This window comes from Nicotiana tabacum, chromosome 22, assembly GCF_000715075.1.
Source record: "Nicotiana tabacum cultivar K326 chromosome 22, ASM71507v2, whole genome shotgun sequence".
In the NCBI taxonomy this organism is placed as follows: domain Eukaryota; kingdom Viridiplantae; phylum Streptophyta; class Magnoliopsida; order Solanales; family Solanaceae; genus Nicotiana; species Nicotiana tabacum.
The window spans coordinates 55,853,881-55,876,160 of NC_134101.1; the positions used below are offsets into that span (position 1 = coordinate 55,853,881).

Sequence of the window (22,280 nt, forward strand, 5' to 3'; positions counted from 1 at the left end):
CCCATAACTGTCACTCATAATCAGGCTCTCAACCTCACTCAGTCATCACTCTCTCCAGTCTCACTCATGGGCTCAAAATATCATAAAAACTAGCCTGAAACAGTAATATGATGAATCAATAAATATCAACTGAGACTGAGATATGCTATGAAATGGATATATATGACTGAGTACAAAATATCAATAAAAGCAGTAGAGTGACAACAGGAAACGACCACTATGGGTCTCAACAGTACCGACATAAAGCCTAAACATGACATCTTGCACGATTGACACCTCAATTACTTTGTCACATGATGAAAACACGGATATCAACAAGATATTATCACTACACAGTACCCTGGAATCAACCAAGTCACAATTATCACGGTGCACGCCTGCACGCCCCTCACTTGGCATGTGTGGCACCTCAATACCAATCGTAGAATACATAGTTCAGGGTTTCGAACACTCAAAACCAAGTTTGGAAGCGTTACTTACCTCAACTGCGCAAACTCCTACTCCGAAATGCCTTTGTCCCTCGAATCAGTCTCCAAATGTTCCGAATCTAGCCACAAGCAGTACAAGATAATTAATATAGGCTAAAGGGATCAATTTCATAAGAAAACTACTAAATTATAGGCCAAATTTCGAAATCGCCTCAAACCCGATCCTGGGGCCCACATCTAGAAATCCGACAAAAGTCATAAAACCCGAAAGCCCTTTTCCTCACGAGTCTAAACATACCAAAATCTGACATCAACGGGTCATCCAAATCCCCAAAATTCATTCTCCAAATCCCTAGCCTCAAACCCCCAAATTTCACCTCAAAACTACACAATCTAGGTGGGGAAAATCGGTGGGAAAACAAGATTTATGATCAAAAACGTGTATAAGAAGCTTACGTCAATAATCCCCTCGAAAATCCTCTCCAAAATCTCCTAAGTCTGAGTCCAAAATGTTGAAATGAGACTAAAATCGCGAACCCTTATTTCTAAACCTTCTGCCCAGACGTTTCGTACCTGCGGCCATTCATCCGCAACTGCGGTAAAATTCTTGCTCCTGCGGAAGTCACTTATCTAGCTACCTCCACTTCTGCGATCACAGGACCGCATCTGCGTATGTCGCAGAAGCGGGAAAACCATCGCACCTGCGGATGAAACTCGCATTTGCGCCCTCCTGCACGCTTCTGTGACCATCACAGGTGCGGGAAAATATTTGAACTTGCTACTTGTCACGACCTAATTTCCCCTCCGTGTGACGTCGTGACGGCACCTAGTCTCTACAACTAGGTAAGACTAACATTTTTGTGGAATAATGAAATAAAATATAAATTTAACCAACTATTCAAATATACACAACAATCCCAAAACCCGAAACATCGTGAATCACAAACTACAGAAGGAAAATCTAGTGTCTCTATACATCAGAGTCTAACAAAGGAAATATACATAAGATAATTGACATGAGAAAGAGTAGAAGGGGACTCCAAGATCTGCGGACGCGACAGATATACCTTGAAGTCTCTAAAGCTGTTCCGGCTCACAGATAGTGCGGTTGATATGGAGTACTTGGATCTGCACACGAAAAACATGTTCAGAGAGTAGCATGAGTACACCACAATCGGTACCCAGTAAGTGCCAAGCCTAACCTCGGTCGAGTAATGACGAGGTCAGGTTAGGGCCCTACTGGTAAATATATAATAAAACAATATAGAGTGTAATACCGCAAAAAAATAAAGGATGAAATTTAACAACAATGAAATCATAGAAGGTAATAGCTCAGTACACAAAAACACAACAGGGGATCTCCTGAGATACCGTCTCGTAGTCCCAAGCGTAAATGTGCAGGGAGATCTCCCGGAATACCGTTCCGTAGTCTCAAAGTAAATATGCAAGACAGGGGGATCTCCCGGAATATCGTTCCGTAGTCCCAAAGTAAATATGGGGTACAGGGGGATCTCCCGGAATACCGTTCTGTAGTCCCAAAGTAAATTAGCAACACAAACAATAGAAGTGCAACTACATCACGAAATCTTACGATTTAGACTAAGTACCAGTCAAGGAAGAAGCAGGAAATTCACTAAGCATGCTACACAGAGTTCACATAAGCAATTAAGACACGTAGACATGTTGTATTAGACTAAACAGGATAGCTACACATATTGGAATAACTCAATTAAGAATGAAAATAGATTAATACTCATTAAAATGGTATAACTTAAAATAAAAGGAAAACAGGTTGCTGCTCAGTAAGAAAATCGGGTTTTTCCACAACTTGCATGTGTACGTACTCGTCACTTCACGTACACGGCGCTCACATATCACAATAGTTCCAAATCTTAAGGGGATTTTCCCCACACAAAGTTAGGCTAGCCACTTATCTCGAACCAAGCTCAATCAATCGGTAAGAATGCCTTTCCCACGAATATCCGGCTCCGAATGGCCCAAATCTAGCCAAAAGTAATTACATATCATAAATACAACCATAATAGACTCGTCTAATTAATTAAATCAATACTTTAACAAAAAGTTTGAATATCGCCCTAAAGAGTCGACCCGGGCCCATGTCTCGGAATCGGGTAAAAGTCACAAAATCTGAAAGCGCATTCTCTCACGAGTCTAACCATATCAAATTTACTAAAATCCGACATCAAATGGTCCTTCAAATCCACAATTCAAACTTTCCAAATCCCTAGCCTCCAACTCCCAATTTCCACCTTAAATACACACTAATTAGGTGAAAAATACATGGGGAAGCAAGATTATTGATCAAAAATAAGCACAAGGGACTTACCTCAATTAATCTCTCGAAAATGCTCTCAAAACTCGCCCTAAACCGAGTTTTTCAAGTCCAAAATGACAAAAATCGTGAAGCCCTTCGGTTTTAACCACTGCCCAGGTATTTCCCCACCTGCGAAGCCTAGGCTCGCACCTGCGGGTGCGATTGTGCGAAAAATGTGTGCATCTGCGCAAATCACTTACCCCTCCCCCTTCTGCCTCCGCACATGCGATAAAGGGTCGTACCTACACGTGCGCGCCTACAAAAATTCTTTGCGCACCTGCGGTCCCAGCTCAGGCTGCCCAAAATCCGCTTCTGCGCCAATTTGCTCGCACCTGCGGGCAGCCTTGCGCAGGTGCGATTACAGCAGAACCAGCACCAAAAAAATCTTCCAAGTCCAAAAATGATCTGATAACCATCCGAAACTCACGTGAGGCCCCCCGGGACCTCAACCAAACATACCAACAAGTCCTAAAATACCATACGAACTTAGTCGAGCCTTTAAACCACATCAAACAACGCTAAAATCATAAATCATCCTCCAATTCAAACTTAAAGAACTTGAAACTTCCAAATTCGACAACTGATGTTGAAACCAACCAAACCACATCCGATTAACCCCAAATTTTGCACACAAATCATATTCGACATTACATACCTACTCCAACTTCCGGAATCGGAATCCGACCCCGATATCAAAATTTTCACTACCGGTCCAAATCTCTAAAAATTCTACTTTCGTCATTTCAAGCCTAAATAAGTTACGGACCTCCAAAATACAATCCGCACACGCTCCTAAGTCTAAAATCACCCAACGGAGCTAACGGAATCGACGAAACTCCATTCCGGAGTCGTCTTCACATAATTCTGACTACGGTCAAAATACTAAGGCTTAAGCTTTCGTTTAGGGACTAAGTGTCCCAAATCACTCCAAAAACCAAAACGAAACCTCCCGGGAAGTTACAACAGCAGAAATAGATATGGGAGAAGCAGTAAATAGGGGATCGGGGCTATTACTCTCAAAACGATCGGCTGGGTCATTACATGACCTCTGCTCAACTATTCCTTGGCCGCTTCTTCCCTTCCTTCCCTGCTTTTGCGGGCTCGCACCTGCGGTGCCCACTCCGCAGGTGCAACTACACCAGTAGCAGCAGCACTTCAGCTACTTCACAAATTCCAAACCAAGCTCGTTAACCTCCCGAAATCCACCCGAGGCCCCCGGGATCTCAACCAAACATACCAACAAGTCTGTAACCCAATACAAACTTAGTCGAACCTTTGAATCACCCAAAACAACATCAAAACACATATTACACACGTCAAGCCTAAAGAACTTCTAAACTTCCAAATTTCACAAACGATGCTGAAACCTATCAAACCACGTCCGATTGACCTCAAATTTTGCACACGAGTCATAAATGATACCACGAACCTACTCAAATTTCCGGAAATCGAATCCGAGCCCGATATCAAAATTTCCACTGCCGGTCAAATTTGCCAAAATTCTAACTTTCGCCAAATCAAGCATAATTCTACTACGGACCTCCAAATCACATTCTAGACACGCTCCTAAGTCCAAAATTACCTAACGGGGCTAACGAAACCATCAAAATTTAAATCTGAGGCCGTTTACACATAAATCGATATCTGATGGACTTTTCCAACTTAAACTTCCAATTAAGAGACTAAGTGTCTCAATTCACTGTGACATCACTCAGGACCCGAATCAACCAACGCAGTAAGATATATAACAGTTATAGAACACAAAAGAAGCAGAAAATAGGGAAACAGGGCTACAACTCTCGAAACGACCAGCCGGGTCGTTACATTATCCTTATCAGGTTGTAGTGTGAGTGATCTGCCATAGCCTCGTCACTACTTCGTCGAGGTTAGGCTCGGCACTTACAGAGTACATGGGGTCGGTTGCACTCATACTACACTCTGCACTTCTTGTGCAGATTTTGCAGTCGATCCCAATGGCGGTTATTAGCGTGCTCGGAGACTCAAGGTAGATCTGCTGGAGTCCGCAGACCATGAAGTCCCCTTCTATTTTTCCCTATTTTTTCTGTTTCTTTTCATTCAAAACAGTTGTATTTCTTTCAGACTCTGTTTGTAGAAAATTCTAGAAGCTCGTGAGTTGTGACTCCAGATCCGGATTGTAGTAAATATTATGGGCATTTATATTATTTCGCACTCGGTTTTATTTTATCTTTGGCTTAATTGACTTTATTTATTGAAATTGAATAATAATTGACTTAACGGTTCTCTAACATTGGTTTGCCTAGCAAGTGAAATGTTAGGCGTCATCATGGTCCCGAATGTGAGAATTCCGGGTCGTGACATAAAAACGTACGTTTGCTTCTCCTGATTTCCCGTTGTTCTTTAATTATCTCCTTCCCTGCCTTAAATGTTATATGCCCTACATGCTTTCCATGCTTACTTGCTACCTGTTAACCAATATCTTCTCATGTTAATGATGTTAAATCTTTTCATAGTTTCATGATTCCTGCTCTTTGCTTAAACTGACTTACTTGCATCCTCTAGTTGTCAATTACTAGATTGGTCTCGCTATATAGTATTACTTATGTAGATTCCTATGTTGTACAAGGTTTTCTTGTTGGATCATTTTGGTATTTATTGATCGTAAAGGTTTTCGTGGTTTGAATGGTTAATTTGACTGTGCACGTTGAGTATTTGGTACTGATATGGTGGGATCGTGTTGCATGCCGCAACAGGCGAAATAAGGGTGGATTGATATGGTAGAATAAGGGTAAATTTGTACTGTACAGTGGAATCGGGTTGCACGCCGCAACATGTGGAATAAGGGTGGACTGTTACGGTAAAATAAAGGAGGATTATGTGATGTACGGTGGGATCGGGTTGCGCGCCGCAACAACCTATGTGTTTCTATTTCCTTGAGTTATGTTGGTTTTATGGTATTTTCATCTGAACGCTAAGGATTGGTAATTCTGAACGTCAGTGGTTTATTTCTTGAGGTTGTAGCTATTGTTTTCAATTGACTGCCTTATTTCGTTATGTATTTCCTTTTCTGTCTTTATTATATACTGCGTACAGGTTGTAGTATGAGTGACCCGCCTTAGCCTCGTCACTACTTCGTCGAGGTTAGGCTCGGCACTTACAAAGTACATGGGGTCGGTTGTACTCATACTACACTCTACACTTCTTGTGCAGATTTTGGCATTGGTCCGAGCTGATAACGAGGCGTAGTAGCTTGGGTTTGCTCATTGGAGACTCGAGGTGGATCTGCTATTGTCCGCAGACCTTGAAATCCCCTTCCACACTCGATTTTATTTCATTTTTGGCTTAATTGAGTTTATTTATTGAAATTGAATAATAATTGGCTTAACGATTCTCTAATGTTGGCTTGCCTAGCAACTGAAATGCTAGGCGTCATCACGATCCCGAAGTTGGGAATTCCGGGTCGTGACATAAAAACGTACGTTTGCTTCCCCGGAACCAAGCCTAAGTCACTCCGTTTCCAGAACTGGAAATCCAAAGATAAGTGGCGCACACATTTTCACACACTATCATATTCCATATACATAATTTTCTGTTAAAAGCCACGAATGTTGTTGGCAAAGAATTCTGCGTCGCTTAGTTTGACAGCTTAGCAAATAGATTCCGACAATCTCATCTAAAAAAGAAGCTCTTTCCTCAGAATATATTTCTAGGATCTCTTACCTAAGCCTTATCTGTGAAAATGTCTCAACTAGTGTAGAAGTGAAAGTAGAGATTTCTCTAACCATTTAGGTTAAAGTATACATGCATCCTAGAGGAAGTGAATGAAATATTTGAATATAAAAGAACACGGAACACTTGGTAAAGTCTTCTTGTCTTATCTGTACTAAAAAAAAAAGCTCAACAGTCAACTTTCTAGTGAAACAAGGAGCACTTCGACTAAAAAATTTATCTGCATGATATAGGGATATTAGGGGGTTAGAAACTTTCATATGTAATTGTAGCAATCCCATTGATTTATCAATCTCCACCTCTCTAGCAAAAAACAATACTCTTCCTTGAAAGCACATGAATGCTTTGACATCTACATGCAAGCAATAACAAAATTTACAGTCTGAGGCTACAGCCAGGGTATACCATAGATGATCACCCTTTCAATCCTTCTCTATGAGCAAACAACATGTGGAATTTTGTTACATAACCATCCCCCCGTCGATGTTCAAAACCTGTAAAGAAGATAAATACTCTTAATATGCAGTTGTTTGAACATGAGGTAGCAAGAGAGAAGCTTCAGATTAAGGATAGATGAAAACACAATACACGGCAATACCTGTCCAGTAATATAACTGGCTGCAGGATTGAGTGCCAGGAATTCCACAAGTCCAGCAACTTCTTCTGGTTGACCACAACGTCCTATATTTATGAAACCAAAATTAGTCAATGCAGCTATGGTTTAAAGGAACTCTACTGTCATTTTACTTGTAAGATATAGATGGGAACCATATTTCCTAAAAATTATAATTGACAGGAAAAGTTACTCTTACCTGTGCTTAATAAATGATTTTTTTATAAATAACAAGTATAAAGTCTTGGAAATGTTAGATGCAAGTGGAGGAAGGGAAATCTTCCATATAGCAAGATTCAAATTCTCAGTTCAGATTTAGTTTTAATTACTTCATTTTCTAGAGTCAAAATTATCTATTAATGCACGGGAAATCTGGTTAATGCATCTGATGTTGTCCTATTCTACTTGGAGTCCTTGTCCTAGAAGTCAAGTAGAACTCTTCCTTGTTTTAGATGTGCAGGAGCAAAGGAACTCGTCAATGTGTTGAGATATAAATGCCAAAAATACTTTTAAAAGGTATCTGCCCTGACCTAAGGGAACACTTTGCGAAATTTCCTCTTCAATGTCTTCACTTAGCTTGGCAGACATATCCGATGCAATGAATCCAGGGGCAACAACATTAACCTGTCGAAAGATAAAATTCAGCATAAGATACCTAATTACGAGCCATAACAAGAACCCCCCCGGAAAAAAAAAAGGAGCCATAAGAAGTCGTTAGTTTGTCGTCGATTCCTTTATACTATGATTTAAGAAGTCGTTCACTAAATAGCATTAACATAACAGAATGATTAGGAGCACTTACGGTGATATTCCAGCTGGCATATTCCTTTGCAACACTCTTGGTTAAGCCAATGACTCCTGCTTTAGCAGTGTCTTGTCCAGCATTGCCAACTAAACCAACCACGGGAGATATGTTGATGATTCTTCCCTACAAGGTATAGACCATGCGTCAACATAAAATTCTGGAGTATATGCGGAATAATATAGAAAATGTATTGCATTGTATTGCTTCAATCTTAGTGATCAGTTCTTTTTTTCAAGGATCAGAACATATCACTATATAAGCAGGACACTGTATAATGGTGTCAACAATCTCGTCAATTGGCATCTGCCACAACCTGGCCTACTTTAGCTCACTCGATCACTCAATTTGTTGGTCGTTTTTGTATGAAAAACACCGGTTCAAATTAACTGAAAAGGTTGCTCTCAGCAATATAGCAGATGACAGAATCTGAGACAATGACATCAGCAACTGAAATCCGTAAAAGGGAATAGGTGAAAATAGTTGAGATACATCAAAACTATTTCATTCAAATCAATTTCCAACACAATAAAATATGAATACTCCAGCTGAAATCGACTCAACATCTGATGCTTCTAACAAAATAGGAAGCTAATTGATGTGACAATTTTACTGTAGCAGTACTTTATTTTTCAAAGCTAGGTGGGAATAAACTATCTCCCTTTGAGTAATCTGTCATTATCTGCTCCGTCCCTTAACCTTCACTAAGATAAGGAAGTACTCAGCCCACAACCTGTGAAATCAATCTAGTGCTAGCATCACAAATTGCCTGCCTATCATTGCGTTTCTGATTCTCTTTTGCTTTCTGCTTTGACGAGCATGTGAGCCCAATAAACTAGGAATGACAGTCATAATTTTGGTTATTCCGCCAAAGGGAGGAATGACCCCTATCACACATGGTTTCTGATTGTTCTAGTTATATTTCCATCGCATATGAAGTTTTGGAAAGGTCAGTGCAGATGGCCTCAGTGACCACCATGTGGTGTAAACAGTGCTCATAACTGCTGTGGAGTCCATAGAGTTAGCACTTCATTACATGTGAAGGATCTCTCGAATAAATGAACAAATGCATGCTGCTCGCCTTTATGCAACAGTTTTCAAAAACTTGAACCTTTCCAGACAACTATACCTTTTTCTTTTTCATCATGATTTTAGCTGCAGCCTGCAACAAGAAGAAAGATCCCTCATAAGGACCTTATCATAAAATATATACAGGTTTTGGGAGGAGGGGTTGGGGAATGCAACCAGAACACTAATGAAACACAGCCAATGTACCTGTGTGCAGAGAAAAACTCCTGTCAGACTAAACTCAATAACCTCCTGCCACTGAGACTGATTCATTCTCATCAACAAGGTATCACGCGTGACACCTGAAAAGGCGAATAAGAGAATTAGTGATTGCACATTCTAATGAAATTTAATGTAAAACAGGATGACTGTCTCTAACCTGGATTAAAAGATATTGTTCACTCGTATATTTGGGGTAAAGACATATTCCTCTTTAAGTAGAAAGTCACACATGTTCTTTTGGATGATTAATGTAAACTTTTTGGTACTATCTTGGTGCAAAATTAATTAAATTTTTTTTTCACTTCTCCCACAAGAAAAAACTAGCAAAAAGGAGGGTTGCTAACCTGCATTATTTATCAAGATATCAACTGTTCCCCATCGACCAACCACCTGCAGGTATGATACTTTAGCTGGCTACAACTTCGATAAGATCCACTATTAACTAATATTACTAACAAAAGAGCGTGCTTACAGTTTTTATCATAGATTCTACATCTTCTTGTTTTGAAACGTTGCCTACAAAAGTAAAGGCTTCGCCACCACATGCTTCAATCTACAAAATAAAACTTCTTGAAGTCACTCAGGAAGATCTTTTGCCTTCTTTGAGGAATATGAGAAACAGCCTAAAGCATGAACCTTATAACATGTTCCCACACCCTAGAATAAATGACTGCTGGTTGAAGTAGTCAATAAGAGTTTTAATTCTAATAAGCAATCAAACAATGGATGGAAGTGTTTTTCAAGTGAGTTGTCAGACATTCTTATATCAAGCCTTCCAAGCATATGTTTCTTTGGCACGGGGAAGGACTATGGGCAGAAGCAGACATTCTTTACCTTTGAACGAGTAGAATAAGAGCAAATTTCGTTCATCTACAAGGCTGAGAAAAACCAAAGCAATCGACGATTTCCAGGTTTTCAGGATGGAACTTATAAGCAGATCAGCAAAACCATACACAAAACAGGAACCTAAAACATTCTTGGTAGACAAGGATTAGCCAAGAACAGAAAACATAACCATTTGAAATGAAAAGGCATAAAATATAAGCATTATGACTTCACCGATCCATTATCATATATATCCATGACTTAATAAGATGAAAGGATCAGAAGCTAACACTATTTATGCTATGATGGAGGTGATTTATGTTGCTCGCATATGCAGTTTAAGTATTTAAATTTTAGATTAATTGCATTGGAGAACGAGTCTTGCATTGAAGAGTAGTTTGAGTTTTACTTCCAGCTTTCTCAAATGTGTAGCTTTAATATGTAATGAAGCCCTCTTTTACGATATGAAGATCACATTTCACTTTATGTTTTCACAGCTGAAAGTATGCACACGACAAACAAGAAGGCCAACAGCTGGTGGATAAGATTAATGTCCTTGAAAGAAGAGCTCCCACACAAGAATTTCAGTATTTGCCCTGGTGTAGCTGATATCACTTGCTTCTATCAGTTAAGCTCATTTCCCATTTAGACCCACAAAAAAAAAAAATCACAAGCATAATATGTCATAAGCCAGAGGAACTCCTCTCTAATTTTTGAAAAACTCTACCTCCCCTCTCATGAACGGGCAACTACCCTTGTTAAATGAAGATTATTTTGACATATTTGCACTTTCATCATATAAATCTTAAAGAGATATATTAGAAAGTTAGTCATATATAGTAACAATATTTATTTAATATTATAACTTTACATAGTTCCTGAGTTATTTTTTTTTTTGGGTAATCGAGAAATACCATGTGAGTTGCTCTCACTTTAATACCAGGCTTTATTACAATGCTTTAATGAAACTCGGGGAGCATGGCCCCGCGCCTCTCAACAAATCAAAATTAGTTGGTTATATGACTAAAATTTAATGATATAACAACTTCAGACTAACTAAAGAGAGATTTCTTCAAGGTACCTTCGAACTATATTTTAAGTTGGAGAGGTCCACCTAAAAGTTGAAAATTTGAAGGACAATGTAGATAATCCAGCAAAAGTAAAAGCAAAATATGAAATCACATAGAAGGTGATACTGCACGATACAGATACTCTTCCAAACATCAGGCTGAAGTCAGAGATATAGTTCATGTGTCAAGTAATAAAAAGAGCTTTTCAGTAGGAAATGGAAGGATTAGGGACAGCAATCTATACCAGAAAGCAAAAACTATATTCAATTATTACTGAAAAAAGGAACATATACCTCTTTGGAAACTTCTTCTGCGTCCTTTGAAGATATTGCATAGTTAACTAGGACCTGCAAACAACATTGAACTTTAAACCAAGCAGGTTTGCTGGAGTATGCAAGAATTTTATAAATTGATCAACTTTAATGCCTGTGAATCCACCTATGTAAGCCTTTAAGACTAAGAACAATATTGAAAATTTCAGAGAAATTAAATATAAGCATTCAACATTTTTGAAATGCCTGACCACTTCATGTGGTAAAGTAAGCTAAGATTTCTAACTAAATATACTATATAGATAACCAGGAGACAAAGTACTCAAGCAAGAGGGTAAAAGGTAACACTGACCAACCATCTAAGTTGAGCTAAGAGGAGAGACCCGCTTCCCTTTCTAGTTGGTCCCGAGAAAACTTCTCCTTCTTAGCGGCAATGTTTTCACCCAAAAACAATACAGACAAGTCCAAAGTAGTGTTATTTCACACTTGATGTGAAACCTTTCAACTAACTAATTTACTTTTTGGGCATCTCAAACTATTCTTTTAGAACTTGTTCTACTCAATACAACTATTTTTAAATATTTTACTCTTAAGAGGAAAGCAAAGAAAGTTATTGTTATTGGACAGACAGAGTACTTCCACTTGTTTCCCTATTAAACTATTGCCAATGTAAACACAATTAGAGCAACTACCATAGCACATTAAAGCTGATGCTGTTTGACAGTGAAACCACAGAGGTTGTCATGAAAGAAAATGTTTCATTCACAAAAAGAACTTTTCTTTGGGGTATTTTGTAACAGTTAACTGACCTTACAACCAGCCTTTCCCAAAGCCAAAGCAATTGCCTTGCCGATTCCTCTAGAAGCTTCTGTGACAATAACGACAGGACCTTCAACTTTTGCAGCAGCATCAACTCCAGCTTGTTCAGTGGTTTCCACCGGAGCTCTCACACCTGATCATATCATAGTCCCTTTATCCATCTATACAACTGATTATAAACAGAGGAACATATACAGAAACACGTAAATTACTAATTAACCTCCTGTACCGATTCTTTCGGTAAACCCAGCGCCAAGAATGAGTTCTTGATGATAGGAATTTACGCTAGAATGCGTGCTGGTTGGTTTACTGTTAGGAAGAAACAAGAGTTAGAAGAGTTTTGCAAGATTTTAAAGAAAATGTAAGCAATAAAACGTACGCCATTTTCAGAAGTTCCATCTCTCTGAACGCGCCGCCAACTGGGTCTCGAATGCGACATCGCGCTTCCTCGGTGATGCATCGTATGGCCTCCGCCTTCCTTTCGTCCGGTACCACCCTAGATAACATCCGGCCAAAAGCCTTGGTCCCATATATTTTTTTGATTGCAAGAAAATCGGGGATGTCAAAAGGTGAAAAGAACTGAAAGACACACCACTCTTTCTTACACTCCATCTCTTTTCCTAAGAAAATGTGTAGTGGACAGGCCATGTGTTATGTACTTAATCAAACAATTGGGAATTGGCAAGAAATTGGGAATTTTATTATCAACTATCAAAGAATTGGCGATTACAACTGAATTCCTGAATTCTGTCTAAAGCTAAATCTCCAGATGTTCCCTGAGAAAGAATAGAGAAGAATGGTAAGAAAGAGAAGAGAAAAGAAGAGAAGAAGAGAGAGAAATGGAATTGTTGCGAGAAATCTTTTAAAACGGTTGAGAAAAAGTCATTTGGCGGTTTTAGAATAAAATTTAAAGGGTTTTGCTGTTAGTATTGTACGCATATTTAACTTCTCCAAAATGCCCTCTTTATTTACTGCCACCTCATTAATTTGAAGGGTTTTGTTTGTCTTTTAACCAAATCCAAATTTCAGGAACTAAAATTTGGTTCTTTTGAACTCAAAGAATAAAAATATGTGGAAAAAATACATAGTGACAATAATATATATAGCGTCTTTCACAAAGACGCTATATGTAAATTAATTTAAGCGGGAAACTATATATAGCGTCTTTTGTTAAAACGTTACATATATAGCGTCTTAACAAAAGACGCTATACATATAAATATATCGTCTCCTTCCCTTCCCCCAAAACATAACCGTCCCCCCCTTTTCAAAAAATCAAAACGGTCCCCCCCCCCTCCATTTTTAATCAAAAAAAACTTGTGTGGAACCCACCCGTCCTACAAAAAGTAAAGATTTTCGGTCCCACGTGCTAGCTAAGGCATTATCTCGGACATTGTTGCTTGTTTCGGCTCCAAATCATAAAATCTTCGACTTTCTAAAAATCTTAAATCGAGGTATTCCGACTTAGTTTTTGTTAAAACTTGTATAAAAAATGCATATTAGTTGTTTTTTATGTGATCTATATTATTTTGTAATTGTTTTGCGATTTAACTAATTTGTTATTTTTTCTCCGGACTATAGTTTTAGTGTGCTAAAAAAATTCGTAAAATAGAGAAATTGTTATTAGTTGTTAAAAAAAAGTTAATTAGTTACTTTTTACTGTGGTATATATATTTTCGTGATTGTTTTGTGATTAAATTGATTTGTTATTTTTATCTGGTTTAGATTATTTATTTGCTAAAAGATTAATAAATTAGATAAATTGTTACTTTAGTTCCCTGTAGTGGTATCTTGTGGCCTAATGTAGTGCTTGTATTTGTAATGTAGTGCCCTTTTAGCGTAGTAAAATATAGTGTCCTTTAGCGTAGTATCCTTGTAGTTATTGAAATTAATCATTTAAGTATCTATTATATCCAAAAATATGTCAAAATAGCTGATAGTTCAAATACAAACTCTGTCCAATTCTAATCAACGATCGTAAGAAAATAACATGAGAAAACAACAATATTTCCCGAATACCTTGGTACTACTGGGCCTCAAATATCGAGCCCGAAATCCATATGTGAATATTTAATAATTAAATCTTGTATAATTATGAAAATTAATTATTTAATTTTATTATAGTCAAAACTAAGTCAGCAACAAACAAACAAACATATAAAATAATAAAACTAACATATAAAATAATAAAACTAACATATTAAATAATAAAACTATCATATACTATAATAAACTAACATATAAAATTAAAGACCTGTTGAGTGAAAAATTGAAAAACTTTTCGCATCATGAACATAAGAATTCAGGATACATTGGTACTACTGGGCCTCAAATATTGTGTTCGAAAACAAAATGTGAATATTTAATAATTAAATCATGTATAGAAAAAAATAGGTGAATAACTAACAAACATATAATATAATAAAACTAACATATAAAATAATAAAACAAACATATTAAAGTAACATATAAAATATAAAATTATAATATTGAAAATGTATCAACTTAATTAACAATATAGTAAAAATATCGAATAAAATTTAATATTCAAGGTATTGCAATATATTTAAGCAATGGAAAAGAAAAATAATGTAATTAATTTTGTTCAATTTACAGTAGTCGTCATGGAGTTTCCGCCTTTGCATCCCGGACCTGCCTCCCTAGAGCTACTATTTCTACAGGCTGAGCATAAGTCTTCCTACATATGGGATGGGCAGTTATTGGCCCAGACTTTACGTTCTAGGAGAGTAGACGATATGTGGGACTTTCTTAAGACCCGACAGCTCCATCCCCATATAGTCAGATGCCTGCAGGATACGGGTTTCTATAGGATCATTGAGATCGACCGGCTGCAGCTGGATTGGTCGTTGATCGCGGCTTTGATAGAGCGGTGGCGACCAGATACGCACACATTCCATTTGCCCATTGGTGAGGCTACTATCACGCTACAGGACGTGGAGGTTCCGTATGGGCTGCCGGTTGATGGACTTTCTGTTGCTTTGCTGCATGCCATGAGAGATTATACGGGATATCAGTACCTAGAGACGTTGCAGTGACTCACCGGTTTCCGGCCAAAGGAGGAGGGTGTATTGGTTGGGGCTAGTCGTCTTGCGTTGACGCCCATCCGGCTGCATTTGGAGGCCATGCATGATGACATTACTCATGATACACCGGATCTTCATATTAACCGGTACACGAGGTTGCTGCTGCTGCTTATGTTTGGAGGCGTATTGTTCCTGAACACTTCGGGAAACCTAGTCAGCTTGAGATTTCTTCATCATCTTGACCGGCTAGATGATTTACATCAGTACAGCTGGGTGCTGCTGTTCTTGGCTACTTGTACATGCAGATATGATGGGCATGCATGGGCACCCAGCGAGACGTTGCAGGATTTATGTCGCTGCTTAAGGTAAAAACATATTCAAATACTCTCTTCATTAAAACATACATCATTAAAATATACCTTAAATTTTACGTCCAAATTGTATATTAGGTTTAGGCCTGAGAGCGATTCCTGTAGTTTCAGCCACCTCTACCACCCATAGCTCAGGATGCACCACCTATACCGTTTCTCCCTTTGTCTATTAGTATCTACTGCAACGGCGATCAACAGCTTAATATCATACTTTCTATAGATATGAGTGTCGTCTATGGATATTACCGGCCGACAATGCACAAAACCATCAATTGCTGGTTTGAAGGCCCAAAACACGTATCTGAATATATATTCTGGTATTCCCGGACTCTGCTCAAGCTTCCATTCAACAACAGTCCCAGGGTTAAAGTGTTGCAATGCGGTCATGTACCTGGGTAGAGATGCAAATGACTTATCCCAGTCACCGTAAACAATTTCAAACGCACGTTTGCACCCGAAAAATGCCTTTCTTTTGGTAATGGTATACCCATATTCCTGGTGGACAGATGTAATACACTCTTTGATCTTGTACCTTATGGAGGCTTCAATGTATGGAATCAAGACAAGAGAAATCAAGTCAGCATCCAAGTTAAAGTAATTCCCGCTGAATGTGTCCATTTCACAATTGTGGGTGCCAATGTATTTACCCACAACCCACATATTTGTTTTCTTCTTCCTCGCACGCAGCATCCAATTACAACCCGTAAACTATCTACGGCAAACATTCTTGTATATATCCGGATATGACTCCCATACCATCATCTCACGGCACTCTTTTACGTTGTATATTTTTACCGCCCTGATTAGGCGCGCCTTATCAGGAAAAAGCATGTCCTTTGACAGCACCGTTGGTCTAGATTCATCCCACATTGCTGACCAAATTTCGTCAATATTCCTTGTGAGGGCATCCACATCCGGCATATTTGGCAAATGATCAAGGTAGGGAATATGCCTTGAATGAAACAGCATGTAGGACTTGTATACTCGTGGTCTAACGAGAGGTGAAGCATACTCCCTCGTCAAATCAGGTTTGGCATTCTCTTCCTCCTCAACATCACCCTCGTCAGGGAAGGGTGTGCCATCTCCAGACTCATCGGCATTGTTGTCATAATCACTATTCTCTTCCTGACTCTGCTCATCTACCAGATCCCGATTAAATACGTCGTCTTCGGGCAATTGAGTAAGGACAGGACCATCAAGTTGCTCGTTTTCACTACACAACCAAAGAAATAATGAGTTACTCAAATTGGTCCAAACAATACATATAACTTTATATATTCACTTACAAATCATAATGTGTTGATATCCCACGATGCACATTATCTTGTTGATGATGACTCTCGGATGTACCACCATGATCCAACACACCAAAACTCGGCATATTCTAACTGACCGTTGGTTCATAACTTGTAAAATTAATATCTGGTCGGTACCCCCTGTGGAATATATGAGTGTTAATACAAATATAATATACAAAAATATACATCGTAACACAGTATGAAAATTGAAGTTTACCACTCTGCTTGTGGATTATGTATACTAGGTGAGAAATTATTTCCTCGCTCCTCATTCGCCCGTGGAAATAAGTTTAGATCCGGCCAAACTCTTTTAACTGAAACTATTCGGCTAAAACTGTTTCAAAATAACTACCCGATGATTGAGAAATTTCCCTACTTTGCGCAACCACATTATTGCGAACGTCTTCAGCCTTGACCTATATTTTCAATATTTTTATCACAATAAATTTTTGGTATTCATCCGGAGTCCTCAAAAAATCTCTCAGAGTTTCATCGTCTTCGATGTTAAACTCAGCATAACAAGCAACCCCTTGCGGAGTCACATAATACGGATATTTTTTGGTTATTTTAAGATTCACCGAACATTTGCTCACACTCATTTTTTTTTTACATAACAACGATACCAATGTATCGTACTCCATTGTAAGTGGCAACTTAACATAAGATTGTGGAGATAAACTATAGCTTACTAAGTTATTCGCCACCACAACCTCACTCTCCCAATATAATGAAACTCTAATTCTTCGCTCTTCAGACATTATGTCAAAATGCAAAACAACTTAACAAAGAAAAATTTCATTAACACTTGAGAGTATTTCTGAATGAGTTTTTTCAAAATCCTTAACGTCCTTATATAAGGCAAAAACCAGTCCGGGAGGTGAATTATTTGAGGTATAGCGTCTTAGCTTAAGACGCTATACCCAATTGAATTATTGTTATGTCAGTTAAACCCAGAAGAATTATTTGTGGGCTCACATAATACATATAGCGTCTTAGTGATATACGTTATATATATATATATATATATATATATATATATATATATATATATATATAGCGTCTTTGTGAAAGACGCTATACTTAACTGGCCAAACGACCGTTAAGGTATAGCGTCTTTTAAAAAGACGCTATATATATTATTGTCACTATGTATTTTTTCATATATTTTTGTTCTTTGAGTCCAAAAAAAACCACATTTTGGTTCCGGACTCTCATTTCCCTAACCCCTTTCACCTCTCTGTTCTCTTCTCATTCTATCCATAATAATTGAAGAACGAACCCCAGAGATTTGAGTCGACGAACAATTTACATAGATGAAAAAAAATTGAGTTTCATATTCTACTTTCACCATTAGTTTTGTAAGCCCAATCTATGTCTTTCAAGAATTTCCCCTAATAGTTTAATTTTACAAGGAGTCAGAACAAGGACAAATAAAAAATCACAAAAATAAGGATTTTATATTTATTTACAGTTTTGTTGTTCAGTGATTGAAGAAGAATGAATACTGAATGTAAAATCAAAATGGGAACAATAATAGTGGGTTCTATCGAATTAAATTAGATAGACTAATTTTTGGGCATAAACAAATTAAAAAAATGTGCAGAAAGCTTACACCATAATTTTGATCAGTGAATCTGGGAATAAAGAGACATTAGGACACTAACTCTTGCCTTCATTGCAATATTTGTCAAGGTGCAATCCAGAAAATACTGAAAAGGAAAACACTGAGAAGAACTATGGCTAGAATCGAGTGAAAAAACTCTCTCCGAATCAGTCATAGAGGTGGCTGGGTTACGGGAAAGGTTCTGAAAAGCTGGGTTTATTTTTGAAAAATATAGAGATGAAATGTTGGTTAGGTAAAAGGACAAAAACATCCTTGAACTTAATGTGGTGTTATCAAAAAGAGAGAATATTTTAGAGAAGTCAAATATGTATACATGATAACCTTCTACAACCATGTAGTAGGTTATCAAAATCCAAATTTAAATTATATATCGATATCTATATATTGATCCACTTAGTAATTTTTTTTTATCTATATTCGCTAAAAATATGGAGGTGATATATTAATTAAATAATTATAATTATAATATAACAAAAAATAAAAATTATAGAAAGACGTAGATTGAGATAACTTATGATTATTTATACTTTGAAGTAAATTAAAATAAAAAATAAAATAAATAAATTTACTTAAGATATTAAAGATTTGATGGCTTTAAAAATTAAAAAATTCTAAGCAGCAAAAAAAGATCTTAAATAATATATCTATATTATAGAGGTAATGTAAGAGTTTTTAATAATATTCAAAAAGACATGGATAAAATTTAAAAAATACTTTATCTTTTTGGCAATAAAATCAAAGTGAATAAATTAAATTTTCAGAAGTAGGAAAAATCTATATTGTATTTTTTATATTAAGAGAGGATATTTCGTCAAATAGCGAACAAATAAAAAGTCACATGAAAATATAAAAAATTAAATAATGAATAATACAATAATGATAAGTTATAATGAACAAAAAAGAGAGAGAAATTATTTATTTAAGGAAATAATTATTTCTATATATTAAAAATTACATATTTTGAAACATATTCTATTTTAAATTGGAAATATAACTCCATGCGTGTGTTTGCCGTAAAATATATCAAACCTAAGAATAATTATTTGCTCATTGCGATTTGGTCTTAGGTTATTGGTTACAAAGTTATAATTTATATGTATATTATATTAAAAGGAGAGGATTTAAATATTATTAAAAGGAGAATCTAGACTATACAAAGTCATAGGTCATTGGTTACAAAGTCATTCCCCCTGAGCAATGCAAGCTCCAGCTGCATCATGAGTCGAGTGAGGAAGGGAGCCAACTGGAATCTGTGTGGTGAGAACCCATATAAGGCTTCTAAAGGAGTCGTCTATTGAGAGTTATAGTGGTTGGTATTGTACCACCATTCCGCCAACGGTAACCATTTGAACCACTGTCTGGTATGAGAGAATACCATAGCTCGTAAATAAGTCTCTAAGCATATGTTCAGTCTTTCAATTTGTCCATCTGATTGGGGATGATAGGCAGTAGTCATGTTTAATTTGGTTCCCACAGACTTAAAGAGTTGTTGCCAGAATTGGCTGGTGAACATAGAGTCTATTAGTCACCATAGACTTAGGTAATCAATGCAATTTATATACCTCTTTAAGAAAGACATCGGCCACATCTTGAGTAGAGTAAGGACATTTAAGAGCGATAAAATGGACATATTTGGTGAGTCTGTCAACCACAAGTAAGATAACATCCTTATGATTGGAAAAAAGTAATCCTTCCACAAAATCCATGTCAATGTCTTGCCAAGGCATACTTGTAATAGAAAGTGGTTGTAATAAGCTTGGTGAATACATATTTTCTGTTTTAATTCTCTGATATGTATCATATTCTGCTTCCCATTTGAAGATATCACTCTTCATATTAGGCCAAAGGAATACCATCTTAACATTTCTATAAGTTCATGTTGGCCAGAATAACCTCCAAGTGAAGATTGATGCAATGCTTCCCATATCTTGGTTCTCAGATTCGTGATTCTGCTCATATAGATCTTTCGGTCATACCTGATAATGCCTTGGTGGAGTGTATATTTAGATTGGTTATGTGAAGTTGTTATTAACTCTGTTATCAGTTGTAAGGTTACAGGGTCATGCTCATAAATCAAAATAACTTCTTGTAACCAAGTAGGTTCATCAGTAGACACAACACGTAGTGTAGGATAGTGTAGGTTCTTCCTCCAATCTTCTTAACAATACATCAACCACCTTATTTTTACACCATTTCTTATAGCACCTCATAGTCTAAGCCTAATAGCTTAGTCAACCCTTTTTGCTGCAAGACTGTAGTGATGTTTTATTCCAACAAGTATTCGAGTCTATGGCGGTCAATCCTGATTGTGAAATGACCCCCCATTCGATAGTGTCTTCACCTCTCTACTTTAGATAACACTGTCAGGTACTCTTTTTCATAAGTAGATAATCCCCAGTGCCTAGGAGCGAGGGTCTTACTGAAAAAGGCTATAGGTATTCCTTCCTACATCAACACTGCACTTATACCCTTAGAACAAATATCAGTCTCTACTATGAAGGTTTGGAAAAGTCAACCAAGGCAAGAACTGGAGCAGTTGTCATGGCCCCTTTCAGTTCTTCAAAAGTTATATCTACTTCTGCATACCATTTAAAGGAAGTTTTCTTCAATAGGCTGGGCAGCGGTTTGCAATACACCCATAATTTCTCAAAAACCTCCTATAGTAGCCGGTTAACCCAAAAAACCCCTGAAAGACTTGATTGACTGACGTGATTCTTCGAGTTAAGAAAGAACCAACCGACCAGGATCAAGATCTTGAAACGAAAACGTAGCTCATGAGCTGATTTCAAGAAACAGTGCATCTCAAGTTTTAGGACTTAAAATCTTATGATTCAAAAACGAGGTAAACGATAACGATCTGAACTATAAGAAAGACTATTTTTTTGTTCGAAATAAGTAAATATTGAGGTTATACTGGTTCAATGAAAGTTCTGATTCTAGGATATTAAACAAATGAATTAATATTAAGAAACATGTTCTTGAATGATGAAGAACTAAAAAGTTTCTAAATCAGCACTTGAAATCAATCAATGTGATAAAGAAACACCACATGCAATTGAAAATAAGATAAAAATTGTCACCACTTTGCTTGGAATCAAAAACAAGGATAAAGAAGACAAAATAGAGAGAAATACTATATTGAAAATTAGGTCAAACATCTAAAAAAGTGAACTCCTTCTACAAGGCATGAGAATCTTTATATAGGACTATGGTCTCTTCTTTGATTACTACAATTCCTATTCTAATAAGAAAATAAAATAGCTAGAGACAAGGAAAGTAAAATCCCTAATCAACAAGGAAAAGAAACTAGAATCCTGCTAAATGAAAATTCTTTATTCTAATTGACAAACAATAAATAAAGTCTAAACCTATGAAGAAAAGGAAACAAGAAATCCTTTCTTGTAAAGAAAAATTAAATCCTATTTTAAGAACGAAAGAATCTTGGCTTCTTGAAATCAATCTTGAGCTTCTTGAACTTCTTATACTTCTTGAGAATAAGTCCATATATTTGAATTTGAGCTCTAAAACGTGATCTTGGCCAAAATTAGTAAAATCTTACCTAGATGTTTTCTTTTCATCATTGACCTTGGAGTAGGCCAATACACCATGGATTAAATCTTAGTAGGACTAGTAGAAATAACATTGACCTTGGAGTAGGCCAATACACCATGACCAAAATAACATTTATATCTTTTGGTATAGATTTGTTCTTTTTTGAGGATATCTAACACCTGACCAAGGTGACCAATATGTTCATGTACTGAAGCACTATAGACTAGGA

At 37.0% G+C, this 22,280-nt stretch overlaps 2 protein-coding genes across 3 annotated transcripts; one reads left to right on the plus strand and one right to left on the minus strand.

Moving 5' to 3' along the window:
• Positions 1-6,616: 6,616 nt before the first annotated feature.
• LOC107811394 (3-oxoacyl-[acyl-carrier-protein] reductase 4-like) lies at positions 6,617-13,019 on the minus strand. Of its 2 annotated transcripts, none has more exons than XM_075242669.1 (12): positions 12,542-13,019; positions 12,392-12,471; positions 12,153-12,295; positions 11,365-11,418; positions 9,649-9,729; positions 9,521-9,566; positions 9,162-9,256; positions 9,016-9,048; positions 7,887-8,012; positions 7,615-7,708; positions 7,070-7,152; positions 6,617-6,965 (listed from the first exon to the last, which is right to left on the minus strand). In XM_075242669.1, the coding sequence occupies exons 1-12, from the start codon at positions 12,808-12,810 to the stop codon at positions 6,933-6,935; spliced, it is 1,137 nt and encodes a 378-aa protein (XP_075098770.1). In that variant the 5' UTR covers positions 12,811-13,019; the 3' UTR covers positions 6,617-6,932. The 2 variants fall into 2 exon arrangements, with proteins under 2 accessions (XP_075098770.1, XP_075098769.1); XM_075242668.1 differs by having other exon boundaries at positions 12,383-12,471.
• Positions 13,020-14,786: 1,767 nt separating this feature from the next.
• On the plus strand, positions 14,787-15,218 carry LOC142175866 (serine/threonine-protein phosphatase 7 long form homolog). Its single transcript, XM_075242869.1, has one exon. It carries the CDS (start codon positions 14,787-14,789, stop codon positions 15,216-15,218), a length of 432 nt encoding a protein of 143 aa, XP_075098970.1.
• Positions 15,219-22,280: the final 7,062 nt, after the last annotated feature.

What these genes read in the sequence shown, in the direction of transcription:
- LOC107811394 (XM_075242668.1), bottom strand. Translation starts at nt 12,810, where the DNA reads ATGGCCTGTCCACTACACATTTTCTTAGGAAAAGAGATGGAGTGTAAG. An exon ending in TAGAATCTATGATAAAAACT is followed by an intron (nt 9,567 to 9,648) that starts GTAAGCACGCTC and finishes TCATACCTGCAG; the next exon opens with GTGGTTGGTCGATGGGGAAC. An exon ending in TTCGCAAAGTGTTCCCTTAG is followed by an intron (nt 7,153 to 7,614) that starts GTCAGGGCAGAT and finishes TCATAAATATAG; the next exon opens with GACGTTGTGGTCAACCAGAA.
- LOC142175866 (XM_075242869.1), top strand. Translation starts at nt 14,787, where the DNA reads ATGGAGTTTCCGCCTTTGCATCCCGGACCTGCCTCCCTAGAGCTACTA.